We start from the raw sequence: 27,839 nt of genomic DNA on the forward strand, positions 1-27,839 counted from the left end.
GAAAATTTTGCGCAAGATTTATGGTCCTCAGAACATTGGCAACGGCGAATACCGTAGACGATGGAACAATGAGCTGTACGAGTTATACGACGACATTGACATAGTTCAGCGAATAAAAAGACAGCGGCTACGCTGGCTAGTCATGTTGTCCGAATGGACGAAAACACTCCTGCTCCGAAAGTGTTCGATGCAGTACCCGCCGGAGGAAGCCGAGGAAGGGGAAGGCCTCCACTCCGTTGGAGGGACCAGGTGGAGAGCTACCTGGTTACACTTGGGATCTCCAACTGGTGCCGAACTGCGAAGGAGAGAGAGAGGTGGCGCACTATCGTCGATTCGGCTATAACCGGCTAAACGGTTGCAACGCCAATCACACACACACCACCAAAAGTCTCCTTCTCTAGAAATGTAATTACAAAAGAAAGAGAAGTAATTTAAAACTTTATAAATTAATAGTAGCTTACTTTTTTAATTGATCATTGCTGACAATATGCACAAGCAAGATCAATAACCAAGAACGTTCTACCTAAACACTTTTCACTCTATGCAGTGCTACTAAATGTACAAAAATATATCTAGAATGAAAACGTATCCTCCTCGATTATGTTTATTACATTTATGAAAATAACAAAAACACTAAATGAGGGTTTTGTGCTCATGAATTTTTATTAAATTTTATTAATTTGAGTAAACATTTTTCATCAATTTTTACTAGTTGGTTTAGTTATCGATTATTCATTTTTATATATAGTATATTTGCTAATTCACACTAAAATATTGTTAAAATATGTTATACTTGTTTTCCATACTCTTTTCAGACACAACACACTATCTGTGTCTGACGCCTGTTCTCAGTAATATGCATTGTTTTAACCAACACGATTTGAGACCATACACATTCGAATTTGACTTTAGCTCGAACATTCTAAACGCTTTGGTGTAACATATTTTCTTCCATAAAGTAACATATTTTTGTTTCAATATTTTCTAATGCATACACATTGAAAATATGTATATTTATTTTTTTATATTTCATGCTAGGTATGATCTTCAAAATTATTATACTTCAATAAAAGTTTAGTTAATTGTAGAATACATATATATGTATGTATGTACGAAGTGTGTTCAAAATATAACGGGACATTTCGATTTTTCAAAAATAAATATTTATTAATTCGTCTACATTAATATTGTCACCTTTATAATGGTATTCATTCGATATTAAGCACTTATGGCAACGCTTCTCAAACTCGATTTTTTGGGATAACCTTTGGCTCTTTCAGCGATTTCTCATATTGTTGTAAAACGAAGTCCCTTTAAGGTGCAACTTTATTTTTGGAAATAGAAAAAAGTCACACCGAACTAAGAATGCAAGTCAACAATTGGACTATCCAAGCCCGTGAAATTTTAAATTTTACAATTCCCGTTATTTTTTGAACACACCACGTATGTAGATTTGCTTTTTTTACAGACCATCGCAATTTGATTGATTGGATTTATTTATGAATATATTTAATATGCTATAATTTATGATCCACAATGCATTCCAGCATTGCAATGCGTATAAAGCTCCAAAGTACACACTTAAATACAATTTAAAATAACGTTATAGTCTAAATTAAATTATCAAGTGCAGCACAAATAAGGCAAGGAAAGTTTAGCTTTATGAGTTACGTTTTCTAATTTCTAATATACATACATACTTATGATAATTGTTGTACATATACAGTTCAAATGAAGACATATTGCGACTCAAGATTTTACACATACATACATTATTTGAAATATCACATTTTTAAGCAACTCGCATAACTATACATATATACTTATATAAAATTAAGGAAACAACGATTTAAAGGACGGTAAATAATTGCTTTACATGTGCACACATGGATATAATACAGTATACTCGTTGTTTTTGAACAGTTTGTAGAAGTACATATTAGCGAAAACACATAATAATAATAAATAACAAAAAACAAAAATACCCTCACAAATATTTGAATGAGATGAGAAAAATCAATAGATATATAAGTAGAATATAAATTACTGAACGAATAAAATAATCAAATTTCATTCGACATTATAAGGGTTAAAATAATGTTTGAACTTAATATAAACTAGAGAGCAAGAATCATCTCCCAACTCCTCGGTTCCTCCAAACTCTATAGCTCTGTAAAATTTGAAATTTACATTTGAATAACTTGCTCAGAGAAGATGTTGATAATTTTTGAAACCTCGATTAGTTATTAGATAAATGAGCTTAGAGTAGTTATTAAAGAAAGTGTGCTTAAGAGAAGTATTTTCAAATAATTATAACCTCTATTTGTTCAGTATTACTTTGTATTACAAGGACTTTCTATAATGATATGGGAATCAAATAAATATAAAGTTATGAAATTCGGTTCTTGGTTTCTAAAAATACTAGTATAGCGAAAGTGTATAATAGTAGAAGGCAATCGCAATTGTAACTAAATATTTAGAGAACTAAGAAATAAATATTTAATAAAGGAAAGTTGGATATGTCATTTCCGGACTTGATTTTAGAAACAAAACTGATTGATATTGTAGCCAATACTCTATAAATAAAATACGATAATAAAATATATTTGAAAAAAATCCTGTGATTTATGCTCTATATCATTTAAAATCTACGACAATGAGTGTAATGTTAGAGACAAATTGACGAGACAACAAGTTATGAACGAAACGAACCATGGAAGTTCCTCAGTAAGTGTAAGCGAAGCTTTCACTCTGCATAAGGATATTTTTATATATGTAATTTAAGACGATTGTTTCTAAACTCAACAGAATTTATGTATTTATATGGAATAATCTAAATAATTATAATTTTGGTCTGAGCAAGTTACTAAATATATGCCTGCAATTCTTAAGGCATTGTACAATATTAATTTTAATTTTAAAATTAAAAAGCGTTAAACATGTAACTAACCTAACTTAAATAAAATATATAAGCATTTAAATGCATTTATATGTATGTGCATATATTAAGTATTTATCGCTGTTAAACATGAGGTAATTAAATACGGTTACTAAAAGCTTTAGTATTTTTCATACACTATATGTTAATTAATTTAATAAAAAAATATTTTTATAATTCATTTAATGACAATATTTTAAATTATATTAAACATAGTAATCATAAATTTCAGCTTCTTCGAAGTTATCTTTCTTTTAATAAAATTTTGAATAAATATAATTATTGTATTGAAGCTATATTTTAGGGGTTTCTAATCGTAAAAAGTTATAAGTATGAAGTCTTACAATTTATATTTGTTGCTGGTATGTTATAATATTTAAGTTGGATATCATGCCATACACTATGGCTTCTCACAAAGTTTTATCAAACTTTTGCTTCTTTTAATTTTTCACTTTTAATAATTTTAAATATTATATTTTTTTAGTTTTTTAACATGAACTCACACCTATAACTAATTAATTTACTATTTATTTATGTATTTTTAATATAACTCCACAAATCAACAATAAATTTGTGCTTTTCTCTTATAAAGCGATCTTCGTTGCTTCACAGCTTTTCAATTTTACTACGCTTCTTTGTTTTGGAACAATTTATTTTGGTATGTTTCGTAGAATTTGAAATTAATGTTTAAAGATTTATTGATTTTCTTTAAGTTTATTAGAAATATTCAGGCTACAAAGGTTTTATGGAGACTATGTGTACTTTTGTATGTCGGTATGTTTATACATATACAACGTATAAATTCTAGTTGTAGTTACTAAAAGGGAGTACAAAGAAATACTTAGCACTAATCAGACATGCATACAAATATGCAAGTTAAGACATACTATAGTTTCTTTGGATTCTGTGTTTTTTAAGTTAAGTGCTTGAAAATATTGAAGTATTAAATATGAGTACATGAATTTCACGCGTTCAGTCTAACCGGTACCAGTTCATGGGGATTCAATACATACATAATTAGCTTGAAACCATTATCTTTAAAATTATTATATAGGTTTGGTTAAAAAGTAGTTTTCAAATAAAAAATAAAAATTTCAATAAAAAATCATTCAATACTCTCTACTAATGAATAAATTACTTTGCACTCGTACAATGTATTCCCAGACAGCATTTTTTATTCCAACTTAAACCTTCTTATATGCACATAACACTGGTCCTTAAATATAGAAACTATATTTTTGTTCGAAAATTTCAGAGTCTCGGTACTACTTTAGTCAAAAAAATATATTCACTGTGTAGATATATAACATTGGGTTGATTCATTGATGTAAAATTGTAAAAAGTTAAAGCTATGTATACAATTCTTTAGTTATTTCATTAAGGTGTTAGGTGGATTTCAAAAATTGAAAATAATTTTTTTTGTTGTATTAAATGAATACATAGTGTCTTTTTAAATGGGGGATATTTACATTTTTATTTTTTTAACTAAGAATGCAGCCTTGTCCTTAGTGCTATACAAAATGTCGTCATTTGGATTATGATCTGAACGAGATAATTTCCATGTAAAAAAATATTTAAATGTGAACGTACGTTTCAAAAAGGGCTATTTTGTTATTATTATAGAGCATTATGATATTTTCAAGTAATATGATGAATTAAAAATACTGGGAGAAGACTGGATTCTAAAGAATAAAAAAAGCTTGGAAGAACTGTCAAATTGAAGGCCTATGAAAACTATAGATTTGAATCTGGTAGAGAATAACCAATGTCATTATTGAAAAGGAGCAGACGTCGTCATTTGACTTTAGATATTTTGGATGTAGTACAACGTCCGCTGAAAGAATGCAAGAAGAAAGATATTTCCAATTCACTCAAGAAACACAAGAATGATACAATTTAGATGTACCGAAGTGGTATAAAAAATTAATAATTGAGAATTTAAACTGCAGCTAAGAAGAACAGAATACTAAAATGGAACATATTTTGCCAAAGAGGGGATATTTACTACATAGTACAAAACTAAAGCGGATATTTAGAAAAAAGTACAACAAATAGGGATATTATTTAAATTTCGTGTCAAAAGAAGATATATTTTTATTTTTTTGGAGTACTGTAGCTCTAAATTGCAATGCCCTATTTTTGTTAAATTGTATAGTTATTGACATAGTTCGAAATATTTTTGGTTTATTGATTTAAGATGAACCAATAATGAGTTATGCTGTCCACGGCAAAACCTTTTTCTGTTATGTTATGTTATGGGAGAAGTGATACAATTGGCAGAGTTTGTAAATAAAAATTTCACAAAATACTGTTGAAATGAAATACATATATGATTGTACATATTAAAAAAATGGTAAACATATTCTTGTTTTCAACCTAACCCCTTAAGTGAAATTTAGTACGTTTAAACATGTAAATACTGCACAAAGTATCATACAGTATGATAAGAATACCAATTGAAGGCTGGATGGTTATCAATTTTGATATTAGTTCATAAAAAAATCACGTTTTGAGTATTCGCATATTTTAAGTAAGAACTGTCTCCGATATTTAAAAACATAATGCCGTTGAAGTATAAAATATTGTTAGTTTCATTTTAAGAACCACTTTACATATGTGGGATTTTCCTTTGGAACAATACTGAATACAAGTACTCTGAGTATTACATACAAATTTTAAGATTGCTTCTTCAAATAAATTACATTTTAATTTGCAAAGAAATTATTGGTTAAATTGAAAGAAAGGAACATAACTCGTCTATATTTAATATTTGATATAAATATTTAGTTAATGTGGTGAAATATTTTTTTCCAATTTAGAATTTCGCTTGTATTTGCTTGTATTCACTTAAAAACTTGAGTTTCGGCCAAATTTCTCTAACTTTAACTATTTGTCTTACTACATATTTCTCTTTCCTATCACAAGCAAATACATTTCTTTGGCATCAGAACTTTACTTTTATATAACTTCGGTACGTTTTTATTACAAATACAACTATTATATTCAATCTTTTAGTTTCAACAACGATTATCTTTGGTTTTGAATAGGGATCTGATAAAACTTTATGTAGACACTTTCGCTACAAAATGCCTTAAGTTTTTGTAATAAGTAGTTTGATCATTGCAATTAGACTTTCTTTATACTCTCAGCAGAGACTAGAGCATGCTATTCATATTCATAGAAATGCTCGTATTTAGCACACTTAACGCACTACTTGCTTATGACCACGCATATTTTCGTCTTAAGCCTTAGGTTCCTGACTGCGCCAGCAGCAGAAAACATTGTATCCTAATTATAGATTAGTCTGCGTAGCCGTGCCGCCGCCTCCACCAGTTGTGGCTGTTGCTCCAGCACCAGCAACGGCACCGGCAGCGCCAGCAACACTGCCAACGCATTCCCTAGGATTAAGAATGCTCACTGTATTCACACCCAAGGCACAGCTTGCCAAGCCTAAACCACCATGTTGCATAGGTATACCAATGTTGCCGCCACCAGTTAGTAATTCATGTTCGGTTTTGGCTTGCCGCAGCCAATTGCGCAGATCTCTGGTACGCTCCACAAGACTGGTGGTATAGTTAACGGCGCGTGGACTTTGCGAAACTATGGTATTTGCGGCGAGTATAGCGCCGCCCATAGAATTTTGCATGCGTCCACTGGCCAATTGACGATATGTCTCCAAGCGATCAGCCAGTGTTGGTATCGATTGCGGTGCATGCATAAGTGTAGCGGTTGTTCCAGCATTTTGCAGATTTGCTGTTGGTGTTGGAGCTGAGCTGATACCGGCAGAGAGCATGTGTGACCAATTCAACTCGGAGGGTGAGATCATGGGTATGCCTGTAAGCAAAAAAGAAAATGTTCACACCCAATTGTAAAATTCATTGAAGTTCATTACCTCCGTGTTGTTGACTTTTTCCAAGTATATCGAGAATCTCCCGAATTTCCGCATTGAGAATTTCTAAATTTTGTATACATTCTGTTGATTCCTGATGGTAGTTCTCCTTCCGTTTGTGCAAATTGTGAGTGTCGGCGCCACTGGCGAAATCTGTGCTGCTAAAACCTGAACTTGAATGTGATGAAAGATCACTAAGCGTGGCATCATCTTTCTGTTCTATACCCAGCAAATCCATAGTTGGTTTCTCCTTTTCGTAAATTCTTAAAAGGCTTTGTTCTAAGTGACGTAAGCGTATTACCTTTTCACCGAGTAACGCACGTGTGCGATGCAAATTCACTTCCATTTCCGTCAATTCCTTTTCCTCTTGTATAAGCTGATCCAGTGTGTGACGTGTGGTGGAAGCCTTATGACGCTGTTTGATCTCACGTTGTCGTGCGCGAAAATTAGTACGTTGCGTACGTAATGATTCCTTGGCGCGTCGCACACTATCACGTTCCAAATGTATGCGGTGTTTAAAGAACTCAAGCTCTGAACTGTTGCCAGCACCGGCACGATCGTTGGATATATCTGAGAATGGATAGCGTAGATGATAAGTGGTGTCGAGTGTATTTTCTGGGAATTGATCTTCTAAATCTTCCAGCTTTTGTAGTTGGTGGCGCAAATTTTCGACCGGTGTGCAAGGTCGATCGTTTTTGTAGTTGTCCGAATTTAAACGTGATGTTGAAGCAGACTTCAAGCGTGAGAAGATTTTCTTTCGTTGGCTATTACCACGACCGTTATTATTGTTCTCTTGATTGCATTGGAAAGCTGCCTCTGAATCGGAGTTTCCATTGTCGCTTAATATTGGTGCGGGCAGATAACGTCCCTTGCTATAGTTGTTCGATATGGTCGTATCTGACTGACTAATCGAAGTGGTTGTGTCATCTTGAACTTGCAAGTGCTTAATATATTTTGAGGCGATACCCGGTTTCCGTGTCATCGGTAGTTGCGCACGATCATTTGAACGTTCGCGTACAGAATTTCCATGCTCCGCACTGCCGGGCACAGACGTTAGATGGGTTTTAGGTGGTAATGGTGGTTTGGCGCCCTTACCACCCAATAGTGCATGGGGAACTGCACCGATACTACCAGCACCACCATGTTCTTGACAAGAATTCGACAAGGAAAGAGAACGATTTTCGTTGGTTCCAATAGATGGCTTGTTTGATATAGACCTTTCTGTCTCTGAGCCCGTTGTGGTAGTATTTGTGTGTAGACTTTGTTGGTGTAGTGCTTGCGCTTCGCGTCGTCGATTCCGACGCTCCAATGAGAGTTTAACGTCAGTTTTTAGGCGCACATACTTCTCCTTTAAACAGCGATACTTATCTTCTAATAAGCGCTTTTCGCAACGCACTTTTTCATACAGTCTATCTTCCCCTGTTTCACGCATACGCTGACGTTCCAACTCTAATTCGTGCGCCAATTTATCACGCATCTCAGCGTGTTTACGTGCATGCTCTTTCTTGATGATTTCCTCTTCGCTTTTTAAGTCTCTCTCTAGATCTTGTAAAATTTCGGTGTGATTCTTTTGTACTGTGGACATATGAGCTTTATGCTCATCTACAACAGCCTTTCGCTTTGTGTTCAACTCTTCCTCCAGCTGAACCCGATATTCATTCAAGCGTGCTTGGAATGCTAGTTCTATCTCCTGTCGGTGTGATGTCAAGCGGGAATCGTACTCTTGTCGAATACTTTTTAATTTGTGTTCATGCTCAATCTTGATGGCATCTATTTCTCTTTGAAGCTGGTCCTCTAAACGTTCGCGTTCCTCTTTAAGTAGCGCCTCTTTCTCAGCCTTATGTTTTTGAATTTCGTAGTCTTTGTCATTTTCTCGGTCATAAGTTTCTCGCTCAACTTTATCAGTATCTTTTTTTAGAAAACTAACAAGTTTAGACGCCACCTTTAAGGTACGCAAAACTGGTTTCTCCACTCCCTGTTTGATCTCAGTTTGCTCTAGCTCACAATTATTTTTAGTAACATTCTCATCGGTTTCAAATGGATTAACTGCAGGTACAATTGAATTCACAGAATCCTGTTCGGATTTGTTTATAATGAAACTACGTACGGAACTACCTTTTGATTCTGAATCAGTGTCTTCGTACATTGGTTTAATCGTCGTAGAATTGTCCTTCAATTTTTCGAGGTAGCTTACAACAGAAACTGGTTGTGGTATGCTGCCGGATTCAGTACTTTGTGACCGAGCCAACTCTGAGAGTTTGGCACGATCACGTTCAGGCAAATCCATGGAAAAACTTTGTGCCTTTAGCATTTGTATAGTTTGTGCCTTAGGTACAGATATAACTTGTATCTCCTTTCTTTTGGCTTCATCATTAATGAGGAAGGGATTAAGACTACGCGGAATACCACCTTCTGCGCCAAGTACATCGTAGCCAACGCAGCCGCCAATCTCGTCGTCATTGTCATCATCCCAAGGATCGTCATCTTCTACATCGTCGTCATCTGAATATACTGATGCTTCTGGGCTTTGGGTTAGCTTGCGCGAACTGCTCGGCTCTTCCTCCGGCGATCCTCGTATTTTAGTTTCGTCTAAATTAAAACGTACACTTTTCTTATCTTCCAACCCGTGATTTTCTGGATCGTCCCTTTCAAATCTGCGACGCATATCCGTTAAGCTTGAATCGCGCAATATACCCTTAACACCCGGTGGTGTGCCTGCCGTGCCCTCAACAATGATATTACCCGAATTCGAATTCATTAACATAGTGGCAGTAGCTTGATTCAGTCCAGCTTCCATTTGCTTGCGCGATTTTAGAAACATCGCACCAGTACCGGACAGTACAAAAGCGCGTTTATCTGCACCACCTGCCGCCCCAAAATCCGTTTCCACTTTATTCGCAGCCGGTAACTTTGAAGGAAAACCTTCGCCACCGCCACCGAATTTCATTGCTAAAGTTATTTGAGGATTTGTTTTCGATACCTCGAAACGAGAACCTTTCACCGGCTGAAAGTTCAGACCAAAATTCTTACTTCTGGATTCCAGAAAACGACTAACACCACCACTAAATCCACTAGTGTTTGTGCTATTCGAAGTCGAGCCAGAATTGTTGGCTAATCCGACGCCCAAACCGTTCACTCCTACACCAATTGCAGCAGCTACTGCATTATTCACGGACCTTGCAGTGCAATTTGTATTTACATTGCTTACTGGTGACGACATTTCATTTGTGTTGTTTGTATTGTCGCATTCATCATTGCCTTGTAGGCTACGTATACCTGAGTCCAGTTGCGACGCATCGTCTGAGTTGTCGATGATAGGTGTGGCCGCTATTGCTGTGTGCTTTTGCCGCGCCTGTTCTACTAATTCGCGGTACACCGCGTCTAGTGGATGGTCCCATTGTGACTGCTTCGTTTTGAGATTGTAATAATAGTGTCCACATTTCTCCTCGGAATAACTGCAAAAAAATATTCAAATGAGCCAGAGTGTTTTAAAAACAAATATGGAAGCATAGTATTATACAGGGGATCAAAATCGTACATTTGTACCATAAATATGGTTAATTATATATCTATATATTATACATATGTATATGAAACACAATGTATCCAGTAGTGAAACATTGAAGTTGGCAGAAAAAATACCATTTCACAACAGTAATTATAACTGAGTAGAATTGAATTAGTTAGAGAAGCATACATTACAAATTTAATTATGTCATTTAATATATGTATACGGAGGATCTCCAACTCAACTAGTTCTGATCGATTGACGGACAAAATATTTACATGTGCGTAAACTGCGGTTATAAATTGTTCAGAACTAGTTGATTTTACTGCTGGGTATGTGTATATATTACATGAATTTTATTCAAGGGAGCGTGTACATACAAACATACCATATTTTCCAATCGGTTGGCAGCGCCTGCATCAACCCCTCTTTGGCCAAATAAAGTAAGTGAGGTTCTTTAACTGGATCAATGCCAACCATCATAGCATAATCATGTATTTCTAGAAAGAAAAAATAGTTTTTTTTTATATTAAAAAAATGTATATAACATAGAATATTGATATGAATAAAAGCATATATAATGTATGAGTGTCAAAAGCTTGTCCGAGCATTTCATATTAAATATTATATAATATTTAATGAGCAAAGATAAAGATAATAAAGACTTGTCAAACTTATCGGAGGACCGTCCGATAAGTACTTAATCTGCAAAAGAAGAATTAAAATATAAATAGATATAAATCTCGATAAATTTGGCTTTTAGCTCCATTGCTAGGTTCCCGAATTTTTAAAGAAAAAACCACAGAAAATTAAAATTTAATCAGGAATCTTTTTTATCATTCGAAATAACATTCTTTGGCATTTATTTTTTAAAGATTATCTCGTTCGAGCATTTCGATTGGTAACTAGCGAATAAAACGTGTGATGTTTTGCTCCAAGACCGGAATCGAAGCGGAATTGTCCGCATAAACTTTAGATTTTACATATTCCCACAGGGAAAAGTCTAATATTGTGATATCACACGATCTTGGTGGCCGATCGACCGGTCTAAAACGTGAAATTATCTGCTCACCTTATCTCTCAATAAATCCATTGATGCGATGTGTGGGAAGTGACACCGTCTTTTTGAAACCAAATGTCGTCGAGATCACGAATTTAAATTTCAGGCATTAAATAGACGGTTATCATGGCGCGATAATGGATCAATAATTTCCACCGGCCCACAAACCCAACCAAGCCGTTGTTTTTGCTTGTTTACATACCCACTGAGCCAGAAATCATCGCTGAACAGAATTTGGCTCGAAAACTTTGGATCTTCTTGGACAAGCTGTATTTTGTACGCTTTCAATTTAAGATCTGGACGCAAAATGCGCCAAGTCGTTCCATACGTCAGTCCGAGTTGCTGCGAACGGCACCGAATCGACTCTCCACGGTCTTCGTGTACACTCTCAGCTACGACTGCTATATTTTCTACACTGGGTCTCAAGATGGATGATGGTATGGCGAATACTACACTCAGTAAGCCTATTATGTTGACCATAAGTTGAGCGCAGATTCTTTAAAGAACGTGAATTCTCGGAATTAAATTGAACAATTTGTAAACGTTGTTCAGGCGTAAGTATTTCCATGATAAAATGCCAAACAACGGTGAACAAAAATAGCATGACAACTTTACACGAATCACTCGTGATCTGTCAAAAAAAGTTATTAAAAAAAGTTCCTCTACTTGGATCACCCGATATTATTGTAAAAATTGTACAAAAATATAAATATTTTAGATACCCAACAATACTAGAAGTACATATGTGTACATATACATATATATGTAATTATGTAAATGTTGAATCGTGTCAACTACCAATTAAAGCTTGAAATTCATAATTACTAAAAAAGCGAAACTCACTCAGGAAGGGAACTGGGAGAGTTATTTAATAACGATTTTTAACGTTCTTAGAAGCGCTAAAGTGAAAATAATAATCGAAAGGAAGTCTAAAATTTGCTTAGAACAAATACCAGTGGCATTATTTATCCTCTATCGCTTCAATTTGGTAAAACAGTTGACAGGCTTTTGCCAGAATTAAAAATATAATCCAAATTATTTTAATTAACAAGAAACCATGAAAACTTCTGTAGAATTTTTATAAGAAGTGTTCCGTATATTATTGGAATTTGAAAGAAATTACAGTTTTATATTTTGTTGATTAACCATAGTTAAGCCAGGCACCCATGGCATAGTTGTAGCAAACTAAAGATTCCACTTGAACAGATAAAAACAATGGTAAAGTGCGATTATGACAGCACGCTGACGCTTGCATTTTTAAAAACAAACCAGGGAAAAGTGTGAAAGTAAAACAAAGTATAAAGTATCATAAAATAGTAAAGAGATGCGAACAAAAGCACTCTAAGATACAAAATTCTTGCTGGTATGTACTGACAGTCAACAACTTTGCGTTTCTCTAAACGTAAGTGTGCTAGTTTTCATTATCCTACCAGTGTGTAGTGTTTACAAACTTATTGTGTAATGATGTTTCTTTCATTACGCTTCGCAAGTTGTTTACACTGCAGATAGAATTCTTAATATCATGTCTACCTACAAATCTACGGAAGTAAAAATCTTCACAGAAATTCATACTTTTCAAATCCACTGTCACTTTGCATTTGTCACTAAGCCTAGAGAAATCAATTAAAATTAAAGAGTATTTATAACATATGAAATTGGGATTATAGCAATTGTAAAATTAGGTTAACTGTATTCATAGGTTAAAGAGTAAAATTGAGAATTAAATTCTTTAGCAATCTGAATAAAAAATACGACAGTTTAAAATTAATGAGTCGACGAAAATCAGCATATAAGCTACATCGGGTGAGTCGACACTCGAGTTATTTACAAAATATACACCCCTAATTTTTTATCGTTTTAAAGAAAAACTCAAAATGCTAATGTTACTAAATTTCTTTGCAGCGTGTCTTCAAGTAGGATAAAGTCAGCGGGGACCACAATACATCAAAATCCGGCTTCGTTTAGTTAATGATGCAGTCCATTGTCTTGATGAAACCTCTTCGTCAAAAAAATTAGTTATTTCAAAAGAGTTCTCAGTTAACTTGCTCCTTTATTATAACGGCTGATCCAAGTAGAGGTACTTTTCGTGAGTCATGTCAAGCTGTCATGTTATTTTTGTTCAGTATTGTTTCGAGAGAAAGGTTTTGCGTAAGGTTCATGGTCCTCTGAACATTGGCAACGGCGAATACCGCAGACGATAGAACGATGAGCTGTACGATTTATTCGACGACATTGGCATAGTTCAGCGAATAAAAAGACAGCGGCTACGCTGGCTAGGTCATGTTGTACGAATGGATGAAAACACTCCAGCACTCTGAAAGTGTTCGATGCAGTACCCGCTGGAGGAAGCCGCGGAAGAGGACGACCTCCACTCCGGTGGAAAGACCAAATGAAAAGTGACCTGGCTTCACTTGGTGTTTCCAGTTGGCGCCAAAAAGCAAAAAGGAGGAACGAGTGGCGCGCTCTGGTGGATTCGGCTATAATCGCTTAAGCGGTTTCTACGCCAAATATATACATATATATATATTGTTTCGCATTTCATCATGGAAAGACTTACGCCTGAACAACAATTACAAATTGTTCAATTTTATTTCGAGAAATCACGTTCTTTAAAGCATGTGTTCCACGCGCTTTGCTCAACTTATGGTCAGCATAAGTGGCCCATTTCCGACTCAATGAGTATGTAAACAAGAAAATGTATGCATTTCGGACAAAAAGCAACCCGAAGAGATTCAAGAACTGCCATTTCATTCAAAAAACAACAGTTTGGTGTAATTTGTGGGCCGGTGGAATCATTGGTCCATATTTCTTCAAAAATGATGTCGGTGAGAAGATAACAGTTAATTGCGACCTTTATCGCGCCATGATAACCGACTATTTAATGCCTGAATTTGAATCTCGCGATCTCGACGACATTTGATTTCAACAAGATGACTCTACTTTCCACACATTGCATCAATCAATGGATTTAATGTAAAATCTAAAGTCTAGGCGGACAATCCCACTTTGATTCAGGTCTTGGACCAAAACATCACACGTGTCGCTAGTAGCCGCGGACAACTTTTGAAAGAGATAACCTTTAAAAAATAAATGTCGAAGAATGTTCTTTCGAATGATAATAAACATGCCCCATTAAATTTTATTTTTCTGCGTTGTTTATTTGAAAAAGTAGGGAACCTCGAAATGGATCACCCTTTATATTGATATACCAGCTGGTAAAATACTCATAGCTCATAGCCAAATACTTTTCTCCTTTAACATTAAATACCATGTGAAAACAATACTTTGTCCGTTTACTAGTTAACACCTGAACATACACTTGACACGTCTATCGATCCACTTAAGACACGTATGTAGAAACGAAGGTCTGGACGCTGTTACACAAAGCCGCCTTGCCTCAGTTGTCAAGTAGTACACGATACAGCAGAGGCTAAAGTTAAAAGCGAGAAGTTCAAAATTGCCAGTGAATAGTTAATAATAAAATTAAATATACTAAAAAATATAATATTTATAATCTTGTTTTCGCCCAAGTACTTGTAAGTGTATGTGTATGTAAGGCACACACATAACTGGGCCTTGTTACTGACCTGCAAGTAAGCAACCTAGGCATATTGGTAGCTGTGAATATACATACATACATATAATTTTACAGCCATCAACGCATAAGGGTGCCACGGCAACGACCAGCACTTTGCTTGTACAGAGATCCAAACAAATTTTTACCGCTTGGGCAGTTTAGGCAAGTAAATCTAATACATATATAAAATAACTACTGTGTTATTGTAACATCCATAGAAACGAGTTGGTATCCCACCACCCACATAATGCCTGATTGGTAAATTAAGTAATTGGAGTATGTATATTGTACAAGAAAACCATATATGTACATGCATATCATAAATACGAATATTTTATAAATATCTTTATGAAATAGTCAATACTCTGAGTTAAAATACTAGAAAAATATAGAAGAGCCACTTCTGAAGCGTTATTTTCAAATCATGCGATCGGACTCTAGACAAAATATAAACAAATAAACTCAATGGTCAATTTTGTATTTTTTCAATATGGATGGAGGACATAGTGTATAAGATAGGCATCATTGGAAACCAAAGGCAGTTCAGATCGGCTTTGTAGTTTCATTAATTGCTTAAATGAAGTTCTCTTTTGACAGATTCTGTAAGAGAAATGTCAAACACGGTAGGGGTTGAACAACGACCAGTACCTATCGCAGGAGAGTTATTTAGTCTTAGTAAGGTTCAGCTCGCCGTAATGATAGAGTTCATTACAGGACACTGCACGATGGAATTACATGCCGTTAGGCTAAATATCCTGTGGAGGAAGGGGAGATTAACACATCGAGACACTTTCTCCTTCATTGTCCAGCTTTCACCAGACTGTGGCTCAAAAATCTTGACAGGACAAACTTTGGAGAACCAGTTGAACTGTCCCGATTTAAAATTAGTTGCCAAATTCGTGAAAGGCTCAAAGCATTTTGTCGTCACTTGAATGTCTTGGGCATCCATTTTGAAAAGTTTGCGGCATCCCAAAAGACTGACTTTCCTGTCCTAGTGGGATCTGTAGTGCCCCAAAACTCTCATTTCATCATCTGAAGGTATCTCAATCTTCCAATCTCAAGCTGATAGTAGATCATTCCCTATTTGTGTGTATGGTTTACCAGAACTATTCAATGCGATAGATGCCTAGTAGAAAATCACGTACATATATGACAGACTATTGAAACATCACTTCCCACATTTTTTCATTCATTCTTTTGGTGGAACTCTTCATTTTTACCTTTCACCAATGATGAAGAATTACTCAAAATTCTTACAATGGAATTGTCTTTGATACAGCAAAATCCGATAAATCATCAAAGTCCAGAGCTGCTGAAAATATACTGCCATTGATGATTGTACATTCTTTCTAATGGGTATGGAAGAGATAGATTGCACGGAGTCAGAAAATTCGTTTATAACTTTTTAAACTTAAATCCATCGAAAAATGTTTCAGACCGTTATGATTTATAGAAAACAACTTATTACATAGGTATGTATACTACAAATATAAATTATTCTTAGACATACCTTCAGCACTTGGTTCGGTCTCATCAAAGACCTCTTCACATATAACCGATGTAGAGGGCGAGCCATTACCCGTATTTCCAGAGCTCGATGTCGATGTGGATGCCGAGCCTGACGCCGACACCGATGTAGATGCCGCCGATGTTGACATAGCCATTGCGTTCGATTGACCGTCTTTAAATTTTCGAATTTCCACGTACTACAATCCAAAATCGATTTTCACTTTATTTCAGCACTATAACTTCAATTATGCACGCTTCCAGATTACACTGACTTTGAGGCTGACTGCAGCTCAAGTGCATGTGCACGTACAAGTGCTCAAGCGTTGCGAAGGTTTCAAGAATAGATTTTCTGCGACTTTTCGCATGCACTCACATTTATTCCTGCTTTGCCATTATCTTCGCCAATGTATGTAAAGTTGTGTTCGTACGTACATACGGATGTGTATTGGAATTTTGAAGACGAGCGACGTACAAGGAAGAATAATGCACCGCTGACCTAAAAAGGGGGGCACAATGGGTGGTTACGAAATATCGATGCTACAATATGTATGTATGTAGGCATTTATGCGTGTATGCATTATTGTTTTTTTGTTTGTATGCGAGTGTGCACTATGGTTTGCTTTGTTATTGTTACTGTCACCGTTGTTGCTCGGAGTACTCTACCGAAATTGTGTTGTGATTGGAAGTACTGGGGTAGCTGATGTGCACCCTCAGAAAAACAAGCACATCGCACTCTCAATGCATATATGAGATACAGAATTTCGCCCACGCTTGGCAATAATTTCGGTAAATGTGCCCTAAATTTTTTATAATTTTTAAATTATTTAATCTTGCAATTTTTTCTATCTATTTTCCTAAATCTTTGTATGCAGAAATTTTCATATGTTTGAAATAATTACTGCAATATTTGAAAATGTGTGTAACTGACCACAAATATGGGCTAAAAATGATTATTGATTTTCCGTATAACCAAAACTTAACTGTTTACTTTTTAACACAAAATTAAAATTATTAATCACACTCAATTATTTTTGTATACGCACTTTTTTTAGTAAATTTTAAAATTTCCAATACTTTTTACTTTGAAGCTCAGTATTACTTCATGGACTGATGCCAATTGGAATTTTCATTCTTAGAGAAATTTTCACCGTTTTTCCTAGAAATAACGTTTATTCTTCGGAAACTTCTTAAGCTATACTGATTTTTCGAAAATGTGCAATCATCGTTCGAGCCGCTTTCACTCTTCTATTTAAAAGCACTGTGTGTACAAAAGTACATGTGAGCATTTGTATGTATGTAACGATTTTCGAAAATATCCTTTCGTCGAAAGCTTTGCGCATGTCTCGTGGGGGTTGTATTCGGTTGCAGTCATATGGTTTTCCTTTCTTTACATTTGCCTTTATTTTTGTTTTCATTCAGTTTTCATTCACATCGCTGTTATCTGGTGATTTAGTTAAATTTAAAGTATATGAATGTATTGTATGTATGTACGTATGTTTGAAAGCGCCCATACATGTGTGTTTATTTTATTTTATTTTATTTTATTTCATTTCATTTCATTTCATTTCATTTCATTTCATTTTATTTTATTTCATTTCATTTTATTTTATTTTATTTTATTTTATTTTATTTTATTTTATATTATTTTATTTTATTTTATTTTATTTTATTTTATTTTATTTTATTTTATTTTATTTTATTTTATTTTATATTATTTTATTTTGTTTTATTTTATTTTATTTTATATTATTTTATTTTATTTTGTTTTATTTTATTTTATTTTATATCATTTTATTTTATCTTATATTTTATTTTATATTATTTTATATTATTTTATTTTATATTATTTTATTTTATTTTATTTTATTTTATTTTATTTTATTTTATTTTATTTTATTTTATTTTATTTTATTTCATTTCACTTTCATTTCATTTCATTTTATTTTGTTTTATATTAAATATTAACATATTACCCATTTGTTCCCCAGAGTATATATTTCAGTAATGGTCTAGGGAATATCAAAATAGAGAGCTTATCTCATTATACAGTAGTTGCAAATTCACTAAATTCTCTAAATATTCAAATGATTGAATTCAAATTGAAAAACACAACTAATCGATAACCTAGTAAATATGTTCCAATACGATACATACCTTATTACATATGTCTGTACATATTTCGTCAAAACATCTGTTTCAGTTCCACAAACACAATTGGAAATTACTCATTATTATGATTTAAGTTAAAGCGCGCCAAGTGTACACAATTTGGAAAGTAATTAAATGAATGTAAATACTAAGCAAAATGGACAATCAAAGTTATTTTCCAAATTACTATGCCGTTGAAGATATCTTTGTTACACAGGAGAAGGTCGAATGTAAAGTGAACACGAAACTATTGAAGATGGGTAAATTCGTGCAAAGTAGACTGCATTGAAAATTTGTAATAATTTGATTTTTGTTGCATAGGCTTCCTTGATCCAGGCGCTGAGACAGATGATTTAAATCCTGGTCGCACAGTGAATCTGCCATTATGGTACATAAAAGAATTAAAGGTCAATAATCCCTACTTTACAGTGAACGTTCCAGACATCTATAAAAATGTGCATAAGGCGGTATGTGAAGCCGAAACAACACATATTGAGCTTGGTAAATTGCATCCATATTTTTATGAATATGGTCGTTACTTGACGCCGTACGACCGCAATCATATTGTTGGTCGTATTGTGTTTGAAACAATGCGTCAACGTGTTCGCCATTTGCTTGACATTTCTAAAAACACTACAGAAGATGGAAAACCAGAGCATCGCTTAGACGACATCGAACAAAAGCTATATGAATCTGGTTTGAAAACAAATGCATTGGTAACTTTACGAATAAGAATTTAAAACCAAATTTAACTTACTATGTTTTTATATTGTAGTTCACGAACTGGCTTCAAATGAAATCTAATAAAATACGCGTCAGTGAATTAGTACATGAGCATAGCAAGAAAAGAAAACGTAATCAAATGGATTGTGATGGGAGTAGTACATCACCAGAACAACCGAAAAAACGACCTACTATTTAATTTCTAATTAAATAAATATTTAAGGATAAAACAATTGACTTTAGAGCTTAACTGTATTGCTGAAAATCACGTGAATAATGTTAAGACAGATATAAATACATATTCATATTATTTTATTTAACGAAACAAAATGTTTTTGTTCATTTACAAGTAAATTTTATTAACATATTTTTAAACAAATCTGCTTGCTATAGCTAGCACCTTTGTGTAATCCGCCCCTTTAGCTTGGGTTTTTTCTTTGAGTATGGTGCGAAGTATCGTTGGTACGGGTACGTGAATGCGAGTTCCTAGTGGGCTGCCATTGTCGTCGATTAGTACAATATTGTTGCTATCAAATTTCGGTATCTTTAATTTTTGGTTTTGCTTTAATCCAACCAAGATACCTTTCTTCATTTGACCCTTAATGGCTACAAGCACTTTGTCACCAATAAATCCCACAGAGCGCTTATTATATACATGAATGCATCTAGGTGGTTTTCCCTCTGCCATGGCACGTTTTCCAATTTCACTATTGTCTACAACACGCAGCCGTGCCAATTTTCGTATTTCATTGCATGTTGACGTAAGATGAATCTGTTGCCGGCGCTCCACATGATGCAGGACTGGCAGAATAGGTGGTGTATTTGTACTTAACGGAGAAAGTAAATGTGTGACCGAACCAGGTTTCAAATTCGTCAGTAAGAATCGCGACATTGTGAAATAACTTAGTATTATTAGTAACCAAAGTAATTCACAAATATGTTATAATTATTATAAAATAAGGTATTGCCTAAATTGAAAAGCACGAAACAGCTGATTTTGTTCCACAAAACATATCCATCAACAGGGTGGTCATAGTTTTTGAAAATTGAACTTCGAATATGTCGACGATTTTATGGTGAATAATTTATGGTAATGAAAGAACAATAAAATAAAACTGATAGATTGTGAACTGTAAATAATTATATACAGTTTTGACGATAGTTTGCCACAGATGTCCCTTCGTGTGTTTTGTGTTTTTCTTATTTCAGTCAATTTCGATTAATAAACAAATAATAATAATAATTACACATCCCTTGCAAATAGTTATCGATAAAGATTAAATTCGTTAATTTACACCTGAGGGCATAATTGGTCGTAATAAAACTAAAATATAGTTTTACATTATGAAGATTTCAAGATAAAAATAGTTAAAAGAAATAATATGATCCCACCCCTTGTGATTTAAATAGTAATAAAATATAATGGAAACTGTGAATAAAGTACATGTTGTTGTGAACCCAAACCACATTTGTCGGATATGTTTACAAGAAAATGTTGAATTGTATTCTATTTACCAAGAAACGCATAAAAGTGGTGTAAGTATAGCGCATATAATATCCGAGTGTTCGCGATTTCCAGTCATATCAACTGATAACATATTACCACAACAAATCTGTTCGTGCTGTATGGGCAACGCACGGGATGCTTATGACTTTAAACAACGAGTGGAAAATGCCTATATATCATTAAAAGGCCTAGAAAATGATGTATTTCTAACTATTAACAAAAAAGAACACCGAAATATTTCGTTCAGTGAACGAAGGGATTATGGTACACAGACTGATAAGCTGAGCTTACATCCATGTGAAATGTGCGAAATGAAATTTTTTGATTTGATGGAATTGCGACAGCATCGAAAACAAGTGCATCACAATAGTAATTTGCAATGTCGTATATGTGGTATACGCTTCGAACGTATTAGCCAATTGCGAAGTCATTTAGTTCACAAGCATCCCAGTGTAGGTATTGTATTGGATACACAATGTACAATATGTCGAAAGCGTTTTTCACGCAGAGAACATTTAAATCGTCATATGCGTAATGTCCACCACCAACCTGAAGAAGCTGCAAGGTAATATTTTTATTAAGACACTTTTTCAGTAAGCAGTTAACAGTATACCTTAAACAGTCCTAGGGTGTCGCTAAAGGAACCGGAAATTGAGCTTTCAACTCATATATCCCAAAATAATGAAGAAAATGAATTAAAATATATGGAAACGAAAAGGTATTTTAATTATTTTTTTATAATATTCTGTTGTCAATAAAATTCCATATTCAGTTCGACAATAGATACACAGAAACCGGAAATTTTCCTTAAGTCTGAGAAAATGTTTAATGCCATCGATAAAGATAGCTTTGTGGGTTCTTCTCATTTTCTTGAATGTGGGCAAGACGTAGCAGATGAAGTCGAGAGCGCTATTAATATGGATACCAACCCCATTTCTATTGATGACGAAGAGCACAATGGGGTGGAATTTCCGGAAGATATATTACCTCAATTGAAATTAGAGAGTGAAACTGATATCAAAGGTTGGAAAGTATATAGTTTTATTTTATAAATGATTTATATATATTTTATAATCTAAAATTTTTCATAGTGAAATGTGAACTGGACGGATCAGTGGATGATTTCGACAACATGCGTATGTCGCCCGATTGGGATCAATGCAGTTCACCAGTATCAAATATTGGCATAAAGAAAGAAGCTGGATTAATAAATGACCGAGATATAGAAAATTCAAGTGTCGTGAGACGAAAGTCAAGCAAAACTGAAGACCGGGAAGATGACGCTGCCGAACGACGCCGAATCACAGAAGTTGTTGATGAATTTCTTGCACAAAATTCTGCTGTGGATCAAACTGCAAATTCTGAAAATAGATGCACAAAGTGCCAGCGTACCTTTTCGCGTCATTGTCATCTACGTCGTCATATGTTAACCCACGTCGAGGAGAAAGCGCACGCATGTAGCTTTTGTCCAAAGCGATTTGCGCGAAGTGATCACTTAAAGAAACATATTATAAACTTGCATCAAACGAAAGAATTTAAATGTGATCAATGTAATAGCGCATTCGCACGTTCTGTAGATCTGACAAAGCATATAGAAACGCGTCATGGTAGTGATCCTCAGGCTCATAAGGTTCACAATTGTGAATATTGTGGGAAAAAGTTTACAAGTCGAACGTACCTTCGTAAACATGTACTGATGCATACCGATCGCGTATTTGCTTGCAAATTTTGTGAAGACACTTTTAAGGAACGCAAAGCTTTGCGTGAACATGAGAAGGGTCATCATAGTGATCGTCGAAATTTTCTTTGTTCAGTATGTGGTGAAAGTTTCGTACGCAATGATTATCTGCGTGTACATATGCGGCGTCATAATGGTGAGAAACCATACAAATGTCAATACTGTGGAAAGGGCTTTCCACGTGCCACCGATGTTAAGATACATGAAAGGTATTTTTTTATATTTTTCTCCAACTTCAAAAATGTAGTAATATTTTCGTATATCTATCCCTTTAAATATATTTCAGATATCATACGGGTACTAAACCTAACTTGTGTAATCTATGTGGCAAAGGATTCCATCGTGTTTACAATCTTACCATTCACATGCGAACACATACCGGAGAACGGCCTTTCAAATGCGAGGAATGTGGCCGTGGATTTGCTCAAAGCAATGATTTAAAAGCTCATATTCGACGACACACAGGTGAGCGCTTCAAATGTTCTGAATGCGATGCAGGATTTCTGCAAATGTATGCACTACGGCAACATGCACATGCAGTTCATGGTATATACATGGAGCCTGCAACGGGTCGTTTACAGAGATTCGCCCCTGGTGAAACGTCGGCACCAGTTGTGGGATCAATTGACACCAATGATATGGTACAACCGCTAGGAGATCATATAGAAATAATGCAACAACAGCAACACCAGCAAATAGCGCAAGCAGAAATGACAAGTAGTTCTGTTATACCACCTGCGTCTTCTTCAGTGTAAGATCAAATTTTAGTTACCCACGAAGTCAGTTGATGTGACAAGAATTGTCGATCTCATGAAGGCTGGTTCTACCGTAAACAGATCGACTCGCTGAACAGTCATTTTAGCAATTTCCTTACTGTAAAAGGAAGAAAAGAAAAGAAAAAAGATTATAAGATAATTACTGCTTTAAATATAATTTTTAGTGCACGTGAGTTAAAAAGTGAGTTAGTTATAAACATTCTAACTTATATTTTATTTCCAATTTAATTGTAGTGATTAAACAAATTTCTGACTACCTAAGTATATTGTAAATATAAAATTCGTCAGTACATTTTTATAACGGCAGTTATCTATCAATATCACCAACTTGTGCACAGCCTTAACATTAGAAGAATATCGCTACTACCACAGGGAAAAACTGAAACTTTCTCTCTTTGAAGACAATTTCAAAATAAAAGATTGTTCACTGTCACAAATACTGAACTGTTCATATTAAAAACTAACTAATTATTTGTATTCATGCAGGCCAATTATGTTTATGTACCTTACATAATTATTATGTATGTATGTATCTCTTTAAATCTTAGTATATCATATACATATATGTATAAATATATGCTTTTATGTAAATAAAACACAATAAATTGTATTTATTATTTAAAAATATGTATACACATTAACGTTTTAAAACGAGGAACCAATTTGATATAATTTATGTTTTGTATATTGTTTTTGGGATTTTTGAAGTGGGTAAAAATCGAGAATTGTGACTTATTTTAGATGTATGGATATACATATAGTATACAAGATTATCAAATATTAGTAACTACAACGCCAAAGTTTAAATTTATCAAATTATTGACTGAAAATTTTCATGAAGATTAACAACAAGTTATCGAGTTGAATTTGATTATTAAAGTGATATAACTGCTATTTTCAAAGTTACCAAGTGTAATTTTACACATTGGGAATACATAATTAAAATGACAAAAATTTTAAAATAATTATTATTGATTTTAACAAGAAGCATCTTTTTAATATCTGAAATTGTTTATTCGATTGGCAACTCTCCAACGCTTTCCGATTGGAAGTAACTTATTGCGGCCAACGTTTCATACCTTTCAACTCGCTAACTTTGTTTGTTGAAGATTTTTGGCAAGAAATCAGCTCCTAGAGAAAACGAGCAAAGAAAGGGCAAATCAATAGATTATTGAAGTAGCTGAATTATAAAAAACACGAGTTAACACTTGATAAGATAATTTTTTACCGCCTTTATAACAGGTAAAGGCGTTAAACAACAGATAGAAGCCAACACACTATCCAGGCGATCAAACAAACGTGCCTGTGGTGCAACCCTGCTATAAAATTTCTTTTTAGGCATGCGCAGTTGTGTTATGTTTTCTTTGGTGGAGAAATACTTAAATCTGCGCAATAATTTTTGTTTAATCAATCATAAAGTAAAACAACAGAAATATACATTTGCATTAGTCCTTTTATCACTAATTTACCCTTTGAGTTATTTTTATCATTGTGAATAGCACAAATGTGGAAAACAAAATTCGCACTAACGCAAGCGGCGATAGAAGTTTTTGTGAGATATCCGCCTGCTCTCTTCTACGAATTTAACTGGATAACTTTTTTGTTGCTTTCACATGTAAAGAGTACAGATCGCCAAGCGTTCAACTAAACGAGCAGCACTTGAATGCAATTCTGCACTTACATGTCTTCTGCGCCATACAATTTTATTTTACCCCTTCGTTTCCACGGCGAAGAAAAGTCGTGAGTGCGAACATAAGGTTAGCTTTAAATTCGATACAATGGGGATATACTTCTAGGAAAACTCAAATACAACCCTGTTTATTAGCAAATGTGTATCGATATTTTTAGTGACATCAACATGTTTGAAATCAAATTTACAACTGAAAAGTCATAAAACGCGCTGAATATTTTAAGTTGTGAATTTTTGTTTGTAGTAATTTTATGTATACAAGTGTTCTTATTATTAAGTTTCTATATATTGCTAGTAAAGGGTACGTTTCAACGTTTATTCATTGAAAAATAAATTTTAGCGATATAAATAAATATATTAATATTTCAGAACTAACGGGAGAAAATTAGTAAGATGGCTGACTTTGAAAAGGAAAATTTGGAACTACAAAGGCTAATGGCAGAAAATGTTAATGATCTCGCTTCAATATGGACAGAGATGTTTGATGAAGAAATGTGCTTATTTAATTTTAAGAAACTAAAGGAACATGTGAAGACATTTTTTACAGAATTGAAAGAAGAGTCTTTACAAAGACGTGGACTCATAGAAAATGAAATAGAAGAGTTAAACAAAGAAGCCGATATGCTTTGTCGCTTATTAAAAACAAATGTGGAGTTACCAAGAATTGAAGATCGAAATGTACCATTGCTCGTTCTTCAGTCCAAAATGGATAAAAGTTTAACCGATTTGCGAGAACAGTTACGGCGGCGCCGTGAGGAAATTTGCGAGCTTTTACTTGAGCAGGAAGGCCTATGTGAGGAGTTGGGCGAAGCTCCTCGCCCTCTTTTAGCTGATCCTTTACCTTCAGAAGAGGAAATTTTAGAATTTCGTAGTCACTTAGACCAACTAAAGATGGAGCGAATGGAACGCTTAAACGAGATGTCAGTATTACGACGGGAGATAAAAAATTATTTAAATATATTAGAGACACAAGTAAATACAGACACGGAAGACAGACTATTGAATCACAGACAAATTAAACTGAATGAAGAGACTTTTAAAGCACTTAGGCGTATGCAAGAATTATATGGAGCGCGTGTACAAGCTTTGTCAGATCGCATAGATAGTATGCGTAAGAAATTAGATTCACTGTGGGGGCGATTAAAAACGTCTCCTAATACGCGCAATAAATTTAAACGTCATACAGAATATAACCACCAAACATATAATACACTTAAAGAAGAACTACATCGATGCGAATCTTTACAAAGTCAGAATATAAAAGAATGTCTCCAACAAATACGTACAGAAATAGTAGAATGGTGGGATAAAACTCTAAAATCTGAAACGGAGAGAAATCGTTTTTCCAACTTTCACAATAATTGCTATACAGAAGATCTATTAGTATTACATGAAATTGAGTTGGAGGATTTAAAAAGATTTTATGAAAATAACCATCAGATATTTGAACTTTACAATAATAGAAGATTATTATGGGACCGAATGATTGCTCTCGAGGTTAAAGCTTCAGATCCCGGACGTTATAACAACCGTGGGGGCCAATTACTCAAAGAAGAAAAAGAACGGAAAACAATTGCTACAAAGTTACCGAAAATTGAGCAACAAATTCGAGAATTAGTTGTTGCTTTCGAAGAAAAAGAGCATCAGGAATTTCGTGTTTATGGTGAAAATATTTTAGAGTTGATGGAAAAGGAATGGGAGAAAAAACGTCAAGAAAAAGAGAAAATGAGCAGTGCACGGAAAATAGCTCAAACTCCTCATCCAATTACTGGTCGAACACCCATGTCAGGAAAAAACGGTTCAATGGTTTCAATGCGTAAAGCTACCTCTAATACTAACTTATCGACATTACCGTCTGCGTCTGCCAACTCAGCGAAGAAACGAAAGCTGCTTCAAAATGAAAGAAATACACCATTGGCTAAAAGAAGTTTGGTTTTTCCTCTTAACAGCCCAATGGTTTTTTCTAAACCAACCGTAAATGCACGAAATACAGCTTTATCTGCGGGAGTTAAGTTACCGACAAAACCTTCCTTCAAATCACCATTAAAGAAATCGCGAGTTATTGCAACCACAATTCGTCGTAGATCGGGACGTCAAAGTACTGGAAGCAAAAAACGTTCCTCCTTGAATAAGAGTGTTAAAAAAAAGACTGTTGCGACACCGAAAATTCGTATCAATGATGGGTCAGATTGGAATACGGATGAAGCTACAGATGATGCTTATGAATCCTTCCAGAAAAGCATTGATCCTGATTCACGTTCATCCATAATACACACGGCATTTTCGCGTGCTGCATCGACATCGACTATGTCGACTCGGTCCAAACGAATGCATCCAAGTGACAGTCCTGTTGTGCACTTGCCTAATCCTCGCGCTGGATTTCACCATCCACTTACACCATCAAAAAGATCACCCGCAGCAAGCAGCCGAAAACTTACCACAAAAAATTTGCCTATTATTATTTAAAATATAAGAACTAATTTTGTTAGACGTTAGAGATTTAAGTTTCTTATATATTTTATTAATTTTCGATGTTAATTCCCAGACAATTTTGTATTTTTTTTATATTTAAGATTTTTATGAAATCATCAATATTTCGATTCTTGGACACTTGTTATTGTAATGAAGTTTTTGTCATAAGGCTTTCGGTGATTGGACATAAAAGGGGCTACACAATAAAAATATATATTTTTGATTTTCAAATAAAAGTTTACGCAATCAATGTTAAATATATGAATTTATACGAATGTATATTTAAAAATAAACACCTTTTTTA

At 34.3% G+C, this 27,839-nt stretch overlaps 5 protein-coding genes across 7 annotated transcripts; 3 read left to right on the plus strand and 2 right to left on the minus strand.

Moving 5' to 3' along the window:
* Nucleotides 1-1,866: 1,866 nt before the first annotated feature.
* Nucleotides 1,867-18,774, minus strand: LOC105215185 (uncharacterized). 2 transcript variants are annotated; one of them, XM_029042247.2, is made up of 5 exons: nt 18,636-18,774; nt 16,483-16,977; nt 10,724-10,835; nt 6,831-10,282; nt 1,867-6,772 (listed from the first exon to the last, which is right to left on the minus strand). In XM_029042247.2, exons 2-5 carry the CDS (start codon nt 16,634-16,636, stop codon nt 6,231-6,233), a joined length of 4,260 nt encoding a protein of 1,419 aa, XP_028898080.1. In that variant the 5' UTR covers nt 16,637-16,977; nt 18,636-18,774; the 3' UTR covers nt 1,867-6,230. The 2 variants fall into 2 exon arrangements, with proteins under 2 accessions (XP_028898080.1, XP_028898077.1); XM_029042244.2 differs by lacking the exon at nt 18,636-18,774 and adding an exon at nt 17,525-18,010.
* On the plus strand, nt 18,744-19,667 carry LOC105215186 (DNA replication complex GINS protein PSF3). Its single transcript, XM_011188981.3, has 3 exons — nt 18,744-18,889; nt 18,951-19,345; nt 19,405-19,667. Exons 1-3 carry the CDS (start codon nt 18,787-18,789, stop codon nt 19,549-19,551), a joined length of 645 nt encoding a protein of 214 aa, XP_011187283.1. The 5' UTR covers nt 18,744-18,786; the 3' UTR covers nt 19,552-19,667.
* On the minus strand, nt 19,648-20,370 carry LOC105215187 (39S ribosomal protein L14, mitochondrial). The gene has a single exon (XM_011188982.2). It carries the CDS (start codon nt 20,242-20,244, stop codon nt 19,723-19,725), a length of 522 nt encoding a protein of 173 aa, XP_011187284.1. The 5' UTR covers nt 20,245-20,370; the 3' UTR covers nt 19,648-19,722.
* Nucleotides 20,371-20,605: 235 nt separating this feature from the next.
* LOC105215206 (zinc finger protein 569) lies at nt 20,606-23,833 on the plus strand. Of its 2 annotated transcripts, XR_008471204.1 has the most exons (6): nt 20,606-21,424; nt 21,482-21,577; nt 21,632-21,882; nt 21,951-22,806; nt 22,884-23,542; nt 23,608-23,833. XR_008471204.1 is itself a non-coding variant. In XM_029042248.2 (5 exons), the coding sequence occupies exons 1-5, from the start codon at nt 20,775-20,777 to the stop codon at nt 23,350-23,352; spliced, it is 2,322 nt and encodes a 773-aa protein (XP_028898081.1). In that variant the 5' UTR covers nt 20,606-20,774; the 3' UTR covers nt 23,353-23,833. The 2 variants fall into 2 exon arrangements, 1 of the variants encoding a protein (XP_028898081.1); XM_029042248.2 differs by having other exon boundaries at nt 22,884-23,833.
* Nucleotides 23,834-25,203: 1,370 nt separating this feature from the next.
* On the plus strand, nt 25,204-27,828 carry LOC105215188 (protein regulator of cytokinesis 1-like). Its single transcript, XM_011188983.3, has 2 exons — nt 25,204-25,364; nt 25,433-27,828. The coding sequence occupies exon 2, from the start codon at nt 25,457-25,459 to the stop codon at nt 27,527-27,529; it is 2,073 nt and encodes a 690-aa protein (XP_011187285.1). The 5' UTR covers nt 25,204-25,364; nt 25,433-25,456; the 3' UTR covers nt 27,530-27,828.
* The last annotated feature ends 11 nt before the right edge of the window (nt 27,829-27,839 follow it).

This window comes from Zeugodacus cucurbitae, chromosome 5 (genome assembly GCF_028554725.1).
Source record: "Zeugodacus cucurbitae isolate PBARC_wt_2022May chromosome 5, idZeuCucr1.2, whole genome shotgun sequence".
Classification (NCBI taxonomy): Eukaryota; Metazoa; Arthropoda; class Insecta; order Diptera; family Tephritidae; genus Zeugodacus; species Zeugodacus cucurbitae.

What these genes read in the sequence shown, in the direction of transcription:
- LOC105215186 (XM_011188981.3), top strand. Translation starts at nt 18,787, where the DNA reads ATGGACAATCAAAGTTATTTTCCAAATTACTATGCCGTTGAAGATATC. An exon ending in CACGAAACTATTGAAGATGG is followed by an intron (nt 18,890 to 18,950) that starts GTAAATTCGTGC and finishes TTTGTTGCATAG; the next exon opens with GCTTCCTTGATCCAGGCGCT. An exon ending in GTTTGAAAACAAATGCATTG is followed by an intron (nt 19,346 to 19,404) that starts GTAACTTTACGA and finishes TTTATATTGTAG; the next exon opens with TTCACGAACTGGCTTCAAAT.
- LOC105215185 (XM_029042247.2), bottom strand. Translation starts at nt 16,636, where the DNA reads ATGGCTATGTCAACATCGGCGGCATCTACATCGGTGTCGGCGTCAGGC. An exon ending in CCAACCGATTGGAAAATATG is followed by an intron (nt 10,283 to 10,723) that starts GTATGTTTGTAT and finishes ATTTTTTTGCAG; the next exon opens with TTATTCCGAGGAGAAATGTG. An exon ending in AAAAAGTCAACAACACGGAG is followed by an intron (nt 6,773 to 6,830) that starts GTAATGAACTTC and finishes TTTTGCTTACAG; the next exon opens with GCATACCCATGATCTCACCC.
- LOC105215188 (XM_011188983.3), top strand. Translation starts at nt 25,457, where the DNA reads ATGGCTGACTTTGAAAAGGAAAATTTGGAACTACAAAGGCTAATGGCA.
- LOC105215187 (XM_011188982.2), bottom strand. Translation starts at nt 20,244, where the DNA reads ATGTCGCGATTCTTACTGACGAATTTGAAACCTGGTTCGGTCACACAT.
- LOC105215206 (XM_029042248.2), top strand. Translation starts at nt 20,775, where the DNA reads ATGGAAACTGTGAATAAAGTACATGTTGTTGTGAACCCAAACCACATT. An exon ending in CAACCTGAAGAAGCTGCAAG is followed by an intron (nt 21,425 to 21,481) that starts GTAATATTTTTA and finishes TACCTTAAACAG; the next exon opens with TCCTAGGGTGTCGCTAAAGG. An exon ending in GAGTGAAACTGATATCAAAG is followed by an intron (nt 21,883 to 21,950) that starts GTTGGAAAGTAT and finishes AATTTTTCATAG; the next exon opens with TGAAATGTGAACTGGACGGA.